The sequence below is a fragment of the Xyrauchen texanus genome, chromosome 19 (assembly GCF_025860055.1).
Source record: "Xyrauchen texanus isolate HMW12.3.18 chromosome 19, RBS_HiC_50CHRs, whole genome shotgun sequence".
NCBI classification, from domain to species: Eukaryota; Metazoa; Chordata; class Actinopteri; order Cypriniformes; family Catostomidae; genus Xyrauchen; species Xyrauchen texanus.
Genome location: NC_068294.1, coordinates 38,572,706 through 38,586,034, shown reverse-complemented (window position 1 = coordinate 38,586,034; position 13,329 = coordinate 38,572,706). Strand labels below are relative to the sequence as shown.

Genomic DNA, 13,329 nt, shown 5'->3' with positions numbered 1-13,329 from the left:
GCACAGTTATTATTATAAGCTCTGAGCTCTGCTGCAATGGAAATTGTATAGCATGTCATATTTCTGAAAAATATTTTTAGACATAATATGACTATAATTACAGATAGAATATGACAAAAATGGGAGATTTAAAATACCACCATGAATGATTCTGTGTCTGATTGAAATGAATATGTACATGCATGCAATCAACATTCAGTGCATACATACACTGAAACACAGTAATTAGGTAGTCAAGCCTAACAAAGACAAAAGTTTAGAAATCATTTATTTGAGTAAATGAAAATCTACTACACTACCAGACCCAAGCAATTCAAAAAGTAATAACATATTGATCATCTAAACTTCATATAAAATCGAAATTCATACATTCACTGAAGCAGATTTTAAATTACATTACATTATTTGACACATCTACAGTTTTAATATGAGTCAGATGCCTTTTCTTCCTATATTTATGTTTCATTAAATTTCTGTCTTTCACTTAAACCTCACCCGTGACATCTGCATTTATTACATTTTCATTCTGATCTGTCTCTTGTGCTGCCTTCATGCTAGAATCTGATCCATTTTCCTCTGTCTTGTCATTTTGCCCACTCTCATCCGTCTCTCCCTCTCCTTTCTCGTTATCTTCAGTCGCCTCCTGATGTACTTCTTTGTTCTTGTCCGCCTCCATTTTCTCTTTCTCCTTCCTCTCTTTCTCTATCTTAGAGAGGTGATGACAAAGGGACTGTACATAGGTGAAAACACACAGAGGGTCTGGATTCTTGCCCATTAGTAACATATCCGACACTTCCAGAAGGGGGCAGCAGTCAGCAAGAGATCTAGAAAAGAGAGGATTATTGCATTGTTTTTCTGTGGGATAGAAGATTTTTAGGTTCTTCCACACTCATATATGAAATCAATAAAATTCACATAGAAATTACACTTCCACATACATCCATACATCTTTTATTCCCCTATATTTGACCTCTCTTCTGCAGTTACATGCACACATTCGAGTACAGTACTAACATACTCTGCAGTGCTGAAGGCCAAAGTGAAGTTCTTCTCCCGTTCACTGGGTTTGAGGGACGAGAAGTCAAAAGCAGAGGGAAAGAAGCGATGAACGAGTGCACAGAAAGCCAGGCCATCATTCCAAGAGGAAGAGAAGTTTTCTATGCTGACACCCTTTAAGATGGTAAAGGAGAATTAGACACTTTCATACAGGATCATTCTTAATAGATTTTTTTAAGTTTCTATAAATGGATAAAATGGTTCCCAAATAATTATTTCTGGTCATATCATTCACTTTGACCAGGATTTGAATACACAGTGCCTCCAAAAAAGCATTTGGTCACTTACGGTACTCCACACTTAAATATGTGTTTATGTAATTGTGTATGTTATGGTATGTGCAATATATGTATGTTATTGAATTTTTGATAACAAAATATCAAACCAAGTGATATTTATTTTCAAGAAAGATAGCACAATGACATTTTTATAGAAAACACATCATAAAAAGAAGTTTGTTTTAAATGATAAAACAATACATATATTTTTTTAAATGAACACATTTGGACATTTTGGGGACTTTTTGGTTTTCAAACGCTAGTGGAACATATCCATAGTTAATGTAATGAACTGAGGTTACTCTGCTAGGACACCTGTGTGAACTTGATGGGAACCGACTTCATACATCCATTTCAGTTGTTTGCTTGTTAATTAGGCATGTCATAAAATAGCAATATATTGATTATTGATCGGCACATTATTTTATCAATATATGTTTGAGATATCAATATATTAACATTAGCCGACATTTAAATAAGAAGGCTTCTGTTTATTGTCCGGAGTAAATGCATCGTACGATCACAAGGGGGTAACATTTACTAAAGGAGGTCACAAGGCGTGACCTTGGACCTGGAGTGGTGGTGGCGTAGTGGACTAAAGCACATAACTGGTAATCAGAAGGTCACTGGTTCGATCCCCATAGCCAAAACCATTGTGTCCTTGAGCAAGACACTTAATCCAAGTTGCTCCGGGGGGATTGTCCCTGTAATACGTGCACTGTAAGTTGCTTTGATAAAAGCGTCTGCCAAATGCATAAATGTAAATGTAAAGCACATGTACCAATATATTGGACAGGTATTTTAGAGCTCCTGGCATAGAACACATACACACAATAGCTACAAAGGTTTTTGTACTTCTTCAAGAATGAAAGTGACATTGATGAGTTTGCAATTTATTGTATGAAACAGGTTTAACTGCACAAACGGAACGATTAGAAATTATTATGCAATTTCTCTGTATATATCTTTAAAGAGGTTTCATTCAAGCTGTGAAACCACAAAAAGTTTTTTTTAGAACGTGTCATGTCATCTATTGGCAAGGGATAGCCCTATCTATCTCAAAAATTCCATAATTATAGGGAATATCTTCCTATTATCGATGCATGAAAAAGGCATCAATCCCAAGCCTAATGTTAATGTAATCCTTAAATAGAGGTGAGGGTAAAAAGATTTGGCTCACTGTCCATAATTTAGGGCTCGAGCTCAAGACTCGTCCAAAGCTAGACATTCTTAAATTGAGTTTAGTAATGAATTAGACATAAGGTGGAGTTGGAGTGAATGAGGGATGCCAGTATTGTGCCGAAATCTGATGCCTTTCCAGATTCTTACTCCCAGCTACCTGATTGGTCCCTATCCATAAAGCCTACCCCTAATCCTATCCATAGGGAGTCATTGGCCCCTATCCTACCCCAAACATAGCCAAACTAGGGAGTCAAAAATCGGCATGACACCCAGAAGAATTGTTGCAGCACACAGGAAAGATCTGTGAGTGATGGTGGCATAGTAGGCTAAAGCACATAATTGTTAATCAGAAGGTTGCTGGTTCGATCCCCACTGCCACCACCATTGTGTCCTTGAGCAAGGCACTTAACTCCAGGTTGCTCCGGGGGGATTGTCCCTGTAATAAGTGCACTGTAAGTTGCTTTGGATAAAAGCGCCTGCCAAATGCATAAATGTAAATGTTAAATATACTTACTCTAGCGTTGTAATTGGTTTGATTAAATGAACATGCTCCTCCCGAGCTTTGTTTAGAAACTCCATTAAAAGTTGTCTAGGAACCATTTATTTAAAAATGACAAAAATGGCTCAGAAAAGTAAAGATAGTTAGTAAAAGGCATAGCATCAGTTGTTTGTAGATGCCACTTGGTTTGATATTTTGTTATCTAATACAGTGACATTTAAACTCTTCAAAGTGTGGCTTGAATGTCCAAATACTTCTCGGGGCCACATTCATTTCTGTGCAATTGTTAACTTTTAGTAAATTCAAAATATTCAGCTTACCTCATAGCACTGTGTTTTGTTCCTGCACCACTGTAGAATTTTCTGTTTAATTGAGGCTCCACCGGCCACACCTATAGATGTCCGTTGAACTTTAAAGTTTCTGGGTCCTGGGGTCCTACAACAAGGTAACACAATTAATTCACACAAACGCTAAAGACATACCAGATGTAGACATATTATATGATGTAAACACAGTTACATGAACAAATACAGCTATTCACAGTAACAAAGTAATGATAAATAAGTAATGATGTTGTTTACATTATTGTATGAATGAAATGATGGTTAATAAACATTGTAAATACTGTATATGATATTTGTGACAATGATCTGTATGATTATAAGGTTTATAACAATGAAGAAGACAACTGTGATGATGAAGATGGCTTACTGGTCCTTCTGAAACTTGGCCATGGCGTCTCTTCTAGTTGAGGGACGGGCGCCTCGTGGACAGACAGTTGATTTTGTAGAAGCTCTAAGACTAGATGATGGAACTGTTCTGTTCTTTCTGGCAGGATTTTCTTCTTGCAGTTTGTCTTTGGTGTTGTCTGTATTCTCTTTTATCTCATCTGTGTCTTTTTCAGCCTCTGTGTTTGTAGACTCATTAGCTGTCTCCTCCTCTTCTTTGTGTTTCTCCTCAAGTTTTTTTTCATCAGTTTCATCTGAATCATCCTCTTTCCTGAGAGATTCGTCGTTACATTCCTTTCCTTCTTTTACTACCTCATTGTCTTTATTTTCAATCACCCCAGTCTCGTTTTCTTGCTCTTGGTCTGTATTTGTATTGATCTGCTCCTCTTTTTTCTCCAAATCTGTTTCTTCCATTCTCACTATGTTGACATTGTCAGTGGCTCCGCCCTCTATTTCACATGCCTCACTGTCATTGGTTAGATCTTTTGTGTTCTGCTTCTCTTCTTTGTTCTCTTTATCAACTCCACTCTCTGTAGTATCAGTCACACCTCCTGGCTCAGAATCTACTACGCATTTGGGCTCTTTTTGGTCCAGATGTTTGGCATCCTGTGAAGAGACAATTCCAAAAGTGGTTACAGCAAAGCAGAGCGACTCCACAGCACAAACTTACCACTCACAGAAGCTAAAATGGTTTCAGCTATGTCCTGCAGTACAACAGTGTTTCTCAACCAATGGGCCAGGGCCCACTATGGGTAGGGTTGCCAACTGTCCCATATAAAGCAGGACATTGCAAAATGATCAAGGGCTGTGGAATGTCCCATACTGAATCAATGCACAATTCTGTCCGTCCATCCGTCCGTCCATCCGTCCGTCCGTCCGTCCGTCTGCTTTAGAAGGAGCATTTGCTATATCATGTTTCTTGCATTGCCATTCAGGACTAATGATTCATTTACAATGAAAGAGGAGTAAGAACATTAAAGATTTACCCCCCAAAAACAGATGTTCTCTAATCATTTCTAATCAATGTGGACAGGTCAAACTTGCATTAGAAGGGAACTATATTTACAGTGTTTTTAAACTTTACTCTGTCAGTCTACCCAATAGCAACTGAATTATGCCTAAAAGAATGCAATTTTATATAAGAACATACAAGAATAATGCATATAATATATGCATTCTTAGTTCTTTAATGTAGGCCTACTTTTTTAAATATAAACGTTCCTTCATAAAAGCTAAATGGAATACATTGCTTTGTATACTAGACAAATATGAACAGGTATTCAAACTCTTCTGCCTGTATGTATATTTCAGAGTCTAGTCTTTCATCAATCGATCACATCAGTAAATATTGTATGACTTGGTTTTGATGACTATCAACAGCGAAAAACCTTATTACAAAGCACATACAAATCTATTCAAGGCTCTGGATAACAAAATGTTTAATATCCATGGGAATGTGGAGAGAATGAGAAAATTATGATATGCATGAAAATTGGTACCAGATTTCCCACACTCTTTTTGGGAAAAATCATCAATCATCTTTGATTATCTGCTTATCCATGTGAACTCAATGAACAGAGATTTTGTATTTGGTATAGCATGCGTTAGAGTTGTAATTGAGCTGTAATTCCTTTATTTGCTGTCCTCTTGTGAAGATTGTGTTCAGGAAAATATATACTCAGGGGGGTGTAAAATATTTTCTGTCAATCTGACATATTGTTTTCTCACCATATGTGAATGCATCAGATTATTTCAGGCTTATTAATATAGGTATGCAGTATTCTCTGAAGGAGATATCAAATACAGAGTTCCATTAAAATTAAAAATACAAAAATGTGGGCAGTGATTCACATTCAAGTAATCTGTAATGTTCTCAATGTGCAGTCTAAGAACATATCAGAGTTTGTGTCCATGTGTATGAGTGTTCAGTTTTGCTAAAGAGAAGCTGCATGCCCCAGGTGTCACATGAGGTCATGACTTACCATTTGTAAAAAGAGCTGGAGCATTCCGTTGAATGAGCAGGTGTGTGTGTGCATGCATTTGTGAGTTTTGTGCATGTGTGTGTGCATGTGTGTGAGCATGAGCATTAGTAAATGTGTTCATATCAAATTACTAAATGTGAATTGAGCCTGGAATAGATATCAAGGAGTAACCACAATCCGATCAACTGCACTCCAGGCAATAATTACATAATATAGTAAGAGAAATAAGTGAAATGACTTGGAGGGCAACCGAATAAACAAACTTTACGTATCCCCCTAAGAATATAAGAGTGCTTATGTGTGTGTAAGATAGATGAGAATAGAACAAGACGCATACACATAATACATGCAATTTTGTAACATGTAACATCCAGTTCAAAGAACATTAACCCTAATGATCTATTGACAGAACATCTTATTTTCCCAACAAATTTAAAAAGTTCATCTGATGTAATCTAAACCCATTAGACAGCTGTTCTTGAAGTCTTAACTTTGTTGTCTGACAAAGTAGACATCTACTTGGCTATATCTATTTTAGTAACACTGCATGTTTGATGTGTCTTCAGCTAATCTAAAAAGACAGTTGGTAGAAGCAAACTTCTATACTATGCACACCAGCACTATACACCCTAATGTTCAAAGTAATTAATTGGATTGTGAGAGAAAAATTAAATCATGCAAATTAGTTCATATAAATGAACCTTGATGAGTATTTAGAACTTTCTCTTTCTTTTGAGTTCACAAAACTGACACATTTTAAGTAACTTGAATTGTTATATTGTTTGCGTTTAATACACTAGTCATGAACTTAAATTGTCCAGCTGAACTTAATTATGCCAGTAGCCACTCAATCAACATTACCAATGTTGCAATGGGAGGGTAGATGCAGAGACTATTTGGGGATTTTAGTTATGCAGCTACAATATGTAGTGTTGCACTGAGTTGGCGAAACCACACATTTCTCAAAGAGTTTGGTTTCGCTAAAAATGATGAAGGCTATTGGGCATTCTTCGTTTGTCTTTTTTTGACAATAAAAATTTTACAAAATTGCATTAAATGAGTTTCATTTAGCACTCAAAAAAAAATTACTTTGACTATTGTCAGTTTTAATGAATCCTTCCTTGTTCACATTACTCAAAAATGTATGTAACCAAGTTAACTTAAATTAACTTAGTTGTTTTAGCTCTCGTCTGGTTGACCACTAAAGCTAAACAAGGTTGAGCATGATCAGTACCTGGATGGGAGACCTCCTGGGGAAAACTAAGGTTGCTGCTGGAAGTGGAATTAGGGAGGCCAGCAGGGGGTGCTCACCCTGTGGCCTGTGTTGGACCTAATGCCCCAATATGTTGATAGGGACACCATACTGTAAAAAAGCACCATCTTTCGGATGAGACATTAAACCAAGGTCCTGACTCTCTGTGGTCATTAAAAATCCCAGGGCACATCTCGTAAAGAGTAAGGGTGTAACCCGTTGTCCTGGCCAGATTCCCCCCATTGGCCCTTATCTATCATGGCATCCTAATAATCCCCATCTCTGAATTGGCTACATCACTTTACTCTCCTCTCCATCAATAGCTAGTGTGTGGCGCACTCTACCTGCCGTTGCATCATCCAGGTGGATGCAGCACACTGGTGGTGGTTGCAGTGGATCCCCCTATACTTTCTAGTGCGCTTTGAGTGCCTAGAAAAGTGCTATTTAAATGTAAGGAATTATTCATTAATTAATTGTGTTGGGACAATATGAATATTTTTTTTTTGGTTAACTGAAACTTGGCAGGGGATTTCCCAGCATGATTCTGAAGTGCAGATTGACTGGACACTTTACGATCCCATAATCCCTCGGGAGCTGAGGAAACCTCACATTCAAAACACTGGATTTAAAAGAATGAGTAGGAGGGCTCTTCTACACTGCATATGATACACCAAGAAAGATGTCCCTTGTACTTAAATGATGCTTACCAGAGTACACTATTTTCACATTTGTTGTTATTAAGTCATATATAAGGGTCATGGGTCAATACCCACATCCTTGGATGAAGTATATCTGCAATCAATTCACACTATTCGCACACATACCTAAAGAACGTACTGTTTTACGAACAGTACAGAAGTACAGAAGTTTTACCGAGAAGTGTGCCCTTCATCAAATACAGTGCAGAATCGATTCCACGATTTAGAACGCAGGAACTGTATTTCTCATTAGCATGCATTTAGCATGCAAGCATTTACTGTACTAGCTAGTTTATAATAGAAATAGAATAATTTAAGTTATTTTAACATGTCTAATTTAGTTGGGTTTACTCAATACAATTAGGTTGCCTCTACTTGGAGTGTTTAAATTGAGATTACATGATCATTTTATTTTAAGGAAAGTCATTTAAACATGGAACAACTGAGTTAAATTTAAAGTTAAGTGCCATCAAAATGTACGAGTTAGCATGTTTTAAAGTATTTAAAGTTAAGAAATTAAAATACATGTTTTTAACTTTAGTTCTATTGATATATGATTGACTAGAATCTTAGCATGTGAAAATTTGTTGAATTTATTCATGTATAATACTTGTCTTGTCTGAGACACCAAACATTCTTTACAGAGGACATTTGAGGCATGTTCTCTAGTTAAAATTTGGTTTTGTTGGGTGGAAGTCATGTAGTATCATCCTGAAACTTTAATGTTACGTTTTTTTTTTTTTTTAGATGATGAAGGGACCTTGGTGTCTCTCAGACCCAAAACAGAATATGAGGGTTAATGTAAACTTTAAATACAGTAAGAGAAACAGAGAAAGAATAACATGATCAGTCCATTGTTAATTAAATGCTAAATTTACCTGGTCATTCATTTCCTCACTGGCCTCTGTAATATTCTCAGAATCCTCCATTTGTTTGGGGTCGTCTGTATGAAATCTCCTGTCAAATTGAACTGAAAGATTCTTCACAGTCTTTCCCCTTTCTTCTTATTTCCTTGGTCTTCCTCACCCTCTCCTCTTCCTTTTCTCTGTATCCTCTCGCTGTCTCTCTCTCTCTCTCTCTAGCCCTGACCTTTTGAACAACACATAGTCCAGAAATAGTGTAACACTGGCACAAACAGACCCACTGAGCAGCTGTTACTGCTAGAAACCAATACACACACACACACACACACACACACACACACACACACACACACACACACACACACACACACACACACACACACACACACAGGAATAAACAGTATTGATGTAGGTCCAAGAATAAAATAAGATCAGTACATCTGCTATTTTGTATGTTACACCCTTTTAAAGATTTCTCTCTATTACTCTGAAGCTGCAAGATCAATTGATCTTAAACATTTTCTCAAATACTTAAGACAAAAATAGTTTATAAAACAGAGATACCTTCATACATTTATGCCTTCAAAATGTCACACTTTAATATGACTGGTTTGAACTTTATTTGCATACATGCACTCATATGTATCCCAATGCAAAAGAAACATGAAAAAAAAAGAATAATACTTTGGACACTAAATATATTGACAGAGATAAAAAAAAAAAAAAAACAAACAACAACAACTACATACTACAATTTCCAGGTCTCCAATATGTTGTATAATCTCATTGTAAAATGTGCTTTAAACATAAAAGTTCTTTCCAGACGAGACGTGCTGAGAAAAAGAGTTTCTGGATGCTATTTTGGGGTTATATACTGTACTGTAATCAGGGTTGGTTGGGTTACTTTTGAAATGTATTCCACTACAGATTACAGAACAGATGCTGTAAAATGTAATTTATAATGTATTCCGTTAGATTACTCAAGGTCAGTAATATATTCTAAATACTTTGGATTACTTCTTCAGCACTGGTAGATTTTTTCACTTGTTTTAACTATAAAAACTCTGCCAGTACAGTAAGACAAAATACATTCACTGAAAAACCGAAATATCTTATCCAGTGTTGTTACTAAAACAAGATAAATCAAACTGATCTTGTTTTAAGGATTTTTAGATATTTTTACAGGAAAACAAAAAAACCGCTCCAAACTTACTTCAAACATACATCTCTGTCTGCTCGTATGAATGTAACACATTATAAGAAAGTGTTTCACCGCTGTTCAAATGCACTTTGGTTCACGTCATCTATATGGATAAATGTTTTCCATCTGAAAGGACTAAATATCAAATAAAACAAATGACAAAAAAATGCAAAGTAATCCCTTCAGTAATCCAAATACTTTTTGAATGTAACTGTATTCTAATTACCATTTTATTTTATTTTAACTGTAGTGGAATACAGTTACTTTTATTTAGCATTTTAAATATGTAATCCCATTACATGTATTCTGTTACTCCCCAACCCTGACTGTAATATGTGAATGTGTGCAAAAAGTGAGAATGAAAGTTTGTAGCCTTTATCTTATGCTCTCATTTTTTACTCTTCTTGATCAAAGCAGAAGGCTGTTTATTCACTTCAGCTCTTGTAACTTAGTTCACAGTTATCTCTGTATGCATGTATAGCTCTTCTTATCCTGTAGAGGTGCATTTCCTCCCTCACCACAAAGCAGATGGCTTTAAAAATAAACCGCTATCTTTGCTCTCATTCACTCAACCCCTTTGATTATCTGTTCTCTCTGCAGACTCTCTGTCTAAACACATGCCAACTACTTCATGTAGCTGTTAATCCTCTTTGTTTAAAAAATATTTATGTTATATAATAAATGCCAACCTTCAAGGGCATAGGTATAGAAAACGAAATAAATGCACCAATGTGCACATATAGACCTAAAGAACTCTGTGATGTTTTTCAAGTTTATTGGTGTCTTATTCAACAAAACCTGCTTTGCCTACCCTATATTATATGTATATAATATGATTGTTTTTTTTTTTTAAACAGCCTATTAGAAACATTTATAAATGTATTGCTGTTGAAATGTTGTACATAAATTACTAACTTGCAAAATGAATAATTTTTTTTATATGTTTTGTAACACTTGTTGACTTTAATAAGTAGGCTATATTGGAAACATTGGAATATTAATAAAATGAAGTGTAACTAACTTAAAAATATGTGTAGCTTATAAGAAAAATTAAGTAAATATTACTTGAATTGGCTGTTCCCTACAAGATAAATATTGCATTTATAACTTAAAATAATGGCCTGTAAATTGAACAACTTAAGTTGGCATTACTTAGGATTACATGCTGAAAACATGTGAAGTCTAATATGTTAAGCATGTTAACAATGTTTTTTTTTGTTTTTTTTGTAAAACCAGCACAATATTTTTTACAGTACATGTAATGAAAATAAGAGTTGAAACATGACTCATGGCACTAGACTTTCTGTTTTTCCTAATCAATGCTACATTTTCTGATGTATTTTTTTGTATTGTTTTTTATACTAAATTTATAGTTGCATTTGAATGTGATATTTTAATTTAAAATGCACACAGTTTTAAATGTTAATTTATGATAAGTGTGAAAACACTCGTGTACGGTGTTTTTGGTGCTCGGAATACTGTATCCAGCAGGAAAAAAAACTATATCCTTTACACACAGAAAGATGTATGTGTGGATGAAGAAATGAATGAAAAATAATTAATAAAACAGTGAAATAGTGATTTAAATAATTAGTCAGCACAAACATTACAACAAGAACTTCTTCAGCCAGCAACTCTGGGCGTACTTTCACTAAATGGACAGAAGAGGGTGCCAGATACGCTATATACAGGCTATATATTATAAACTGTAATTTATATATATTATCAAAAACATTCATGAGAACATTCATGATTAGAAAATAGGCTATTAATAATTGTTCATTTTAATCTGTTCTCAATATATCTGACAGTCCGTGTAGACATAACACACTGTTAAAGTGACAAGATGAAATATAGTATAGACGCTATATGTCAGTTTGTCTACATAGGCTATTTACATACAAAACAAGTAACGCTCCCCAAGTTCGCAAGTCAGACAAGTTTAACTACACAAAAACATAGCCAAAACGCAATATGATCAGACATAGTGGGAAATGTAGATCAAATGTATCGTCTACAATTTAAAGCTTTGCACAGTCTAGTACTCATTTTAGTACAAAAGTCATGTTATTGAATGGCTCAAGTCTTATCAGGGTAATATCATGTGATTGAGTACAAACAGGTTTAGGGCAGATGTTTTTTGTGCACGATGTTCTTCTGATGTTTTCTCGCAGAACTGAAAAAGCCAGAGATTTTAAGCTGTAGGTAGCCTAATATTTCTGGACATAAAATAAACGTGTGATTTTGGTGTATCTTGTTTTTATCATCAGGAATAGCATCTCTGATCAGCCGCTGACATGCAGAAGACGCAACAACTGCTGGCAGAGGAGACAAGACACATGTCGGGTGCGTCATGACAAGTCATTTCCTTTTTTACTAACATACACATGATCATGGAATATCTCTGGGTGGGATTTAGTATTGGCTAGCAAATGTAATGGGATAGAATAGCAATATTTAGTCAAAATATCCAGGATCTGTGTCGACAGAAATGGTTAGATTACCAATAGCAGTTCAACTATTGCCAGTGAGTCGTAATAGCCTAAATGTATTGTTTTTCTGTTTAGATGTTGCTCAAGTCAGTACTTTGTAGCCTGTTGCCTAATTTATAATATATAACATATAACTTAAAAGTAGTTTGTGTATTTATGTTGCCAGGGTGTTTAGTCTTTAGATGATATTCAAGAAGAGTCTGTCATACATGATGTAGTGATAAGAACTAACTAACTAAAGTTATATTTAGGATTGTGGTCTAATGAATGGAAACAGTCAAACAAACCACTTTTGTTTTTATCCTCAACCTCTGTGTAACTTTAATGAGGCTGAAATGGAAACAGAATTTATAAGCACTCAAGCCTATATGAATTGTGTTATTTTTAATCAATTAAATTATACAACTTTATATATTTCTCCATGTTATTTTGTTAAGGATTACTACATTCAATGTGTTTCAACTTTTTTATGAAATTGAAATGCATAAATCTTACATTCAAATATATTTAGTGTTTGAGTGTACAGGATCTGATATGTTAGGCCTATGTTATGAAAATTTAAAGGGATAGTTCACCCAACTATCTTTTTTAGTGAAACTTTTTTAGTGAAAATCTTGACTGACCGTTGCTGTTTTGTGCGTGTTCATGAGAATGCACGAGAGCAGCAGTTATGATGGCACTGCTCGTGAGATGGGGTGTTCTATAGGGTTTAGTATCACCAGCCACCTCATGATATGATTCATATTGTGTTAGACATGTCACGATTTTATATATAGTGTATATATCACGATACATCATGATATCATGATTCAATTCTATTCCGATTCATAAGCTTTCAATTCCAATTCATTTGGGTATATTTCAATTACAATGTCCATTTTTCTTACATATAGTATGAAATAAATTATCTTTCAACAAATGCTCTTATTAATTAATGCTCTTATGAATGAATTAATAACTGCTGCTCTTGTGCACTCTTATGAACATGCACAGGACAGCAACGGTCAGTCAAGTTTTTCACTAAATAATATGTTAGATTTAGTTTGTTTCTCACTAAACTTTATTGTATGCCTTGAGAACATGGCATGAGGTGCATGC

At 35.1% G+C, this 13,329-nt stretch overlaps 1 protein-coding gene across 1 annotated transcript; it reads right to left on the bottom strand.

Annotated features, from left to right (window-relative positions):
• Positions 1-275: 275 nt before the first annotated feature.
• Positions 276-8,750, bottom strand: LOC127660085 (smoothelin-like). The gene is made up of 5 exons (XM_052150151.1): positions 8,554-8,750; positions 3,727-4,349; positions 3,336-3,450; positions 1,019-1,170; positions 276-824 (listed from the first exon to the last, which is right to left on the bottom strand). The coding sequence occupies exons 1-5, from the start codon at positions 8,602-8,604 to the stop codon at positions 485-487; spliced, it is 1,281 nt and encodes a 426-aa protein (XP_052006111.1). The 5' UTR covers positions 8,605-8,750; the 3' UTR covers positions 276-484.
• Between the last annotated feature and the right edge of the window lie 4,579 nt (positions 8,751-13,329).

Bases quoted from the DNA above. Each gene is read 5' to 3' on its own strand.
- LOC127660085 (XM_052150151.1), bottom strand. From the start codon at position 8,604: ATGGAGGATTCTGAGAATATTACAGAGGCCAGTGAGGAAATGAATGAC. The intron at 1,171-3,335 runs GTAAGCTGAATA...ACCATCTTAAAG, and splicing joins ACAAAACACAGTGCTATGAG to GGTGTCAGCATAGAAAACTT. The intron at 825-1,018 runs GTATGTTAGTAC...TCTCTTTTCTAG, and splicing joins TTGGCCTTCAGCACTGCAGA to ATCTCTTGCTGACTGCTGCC.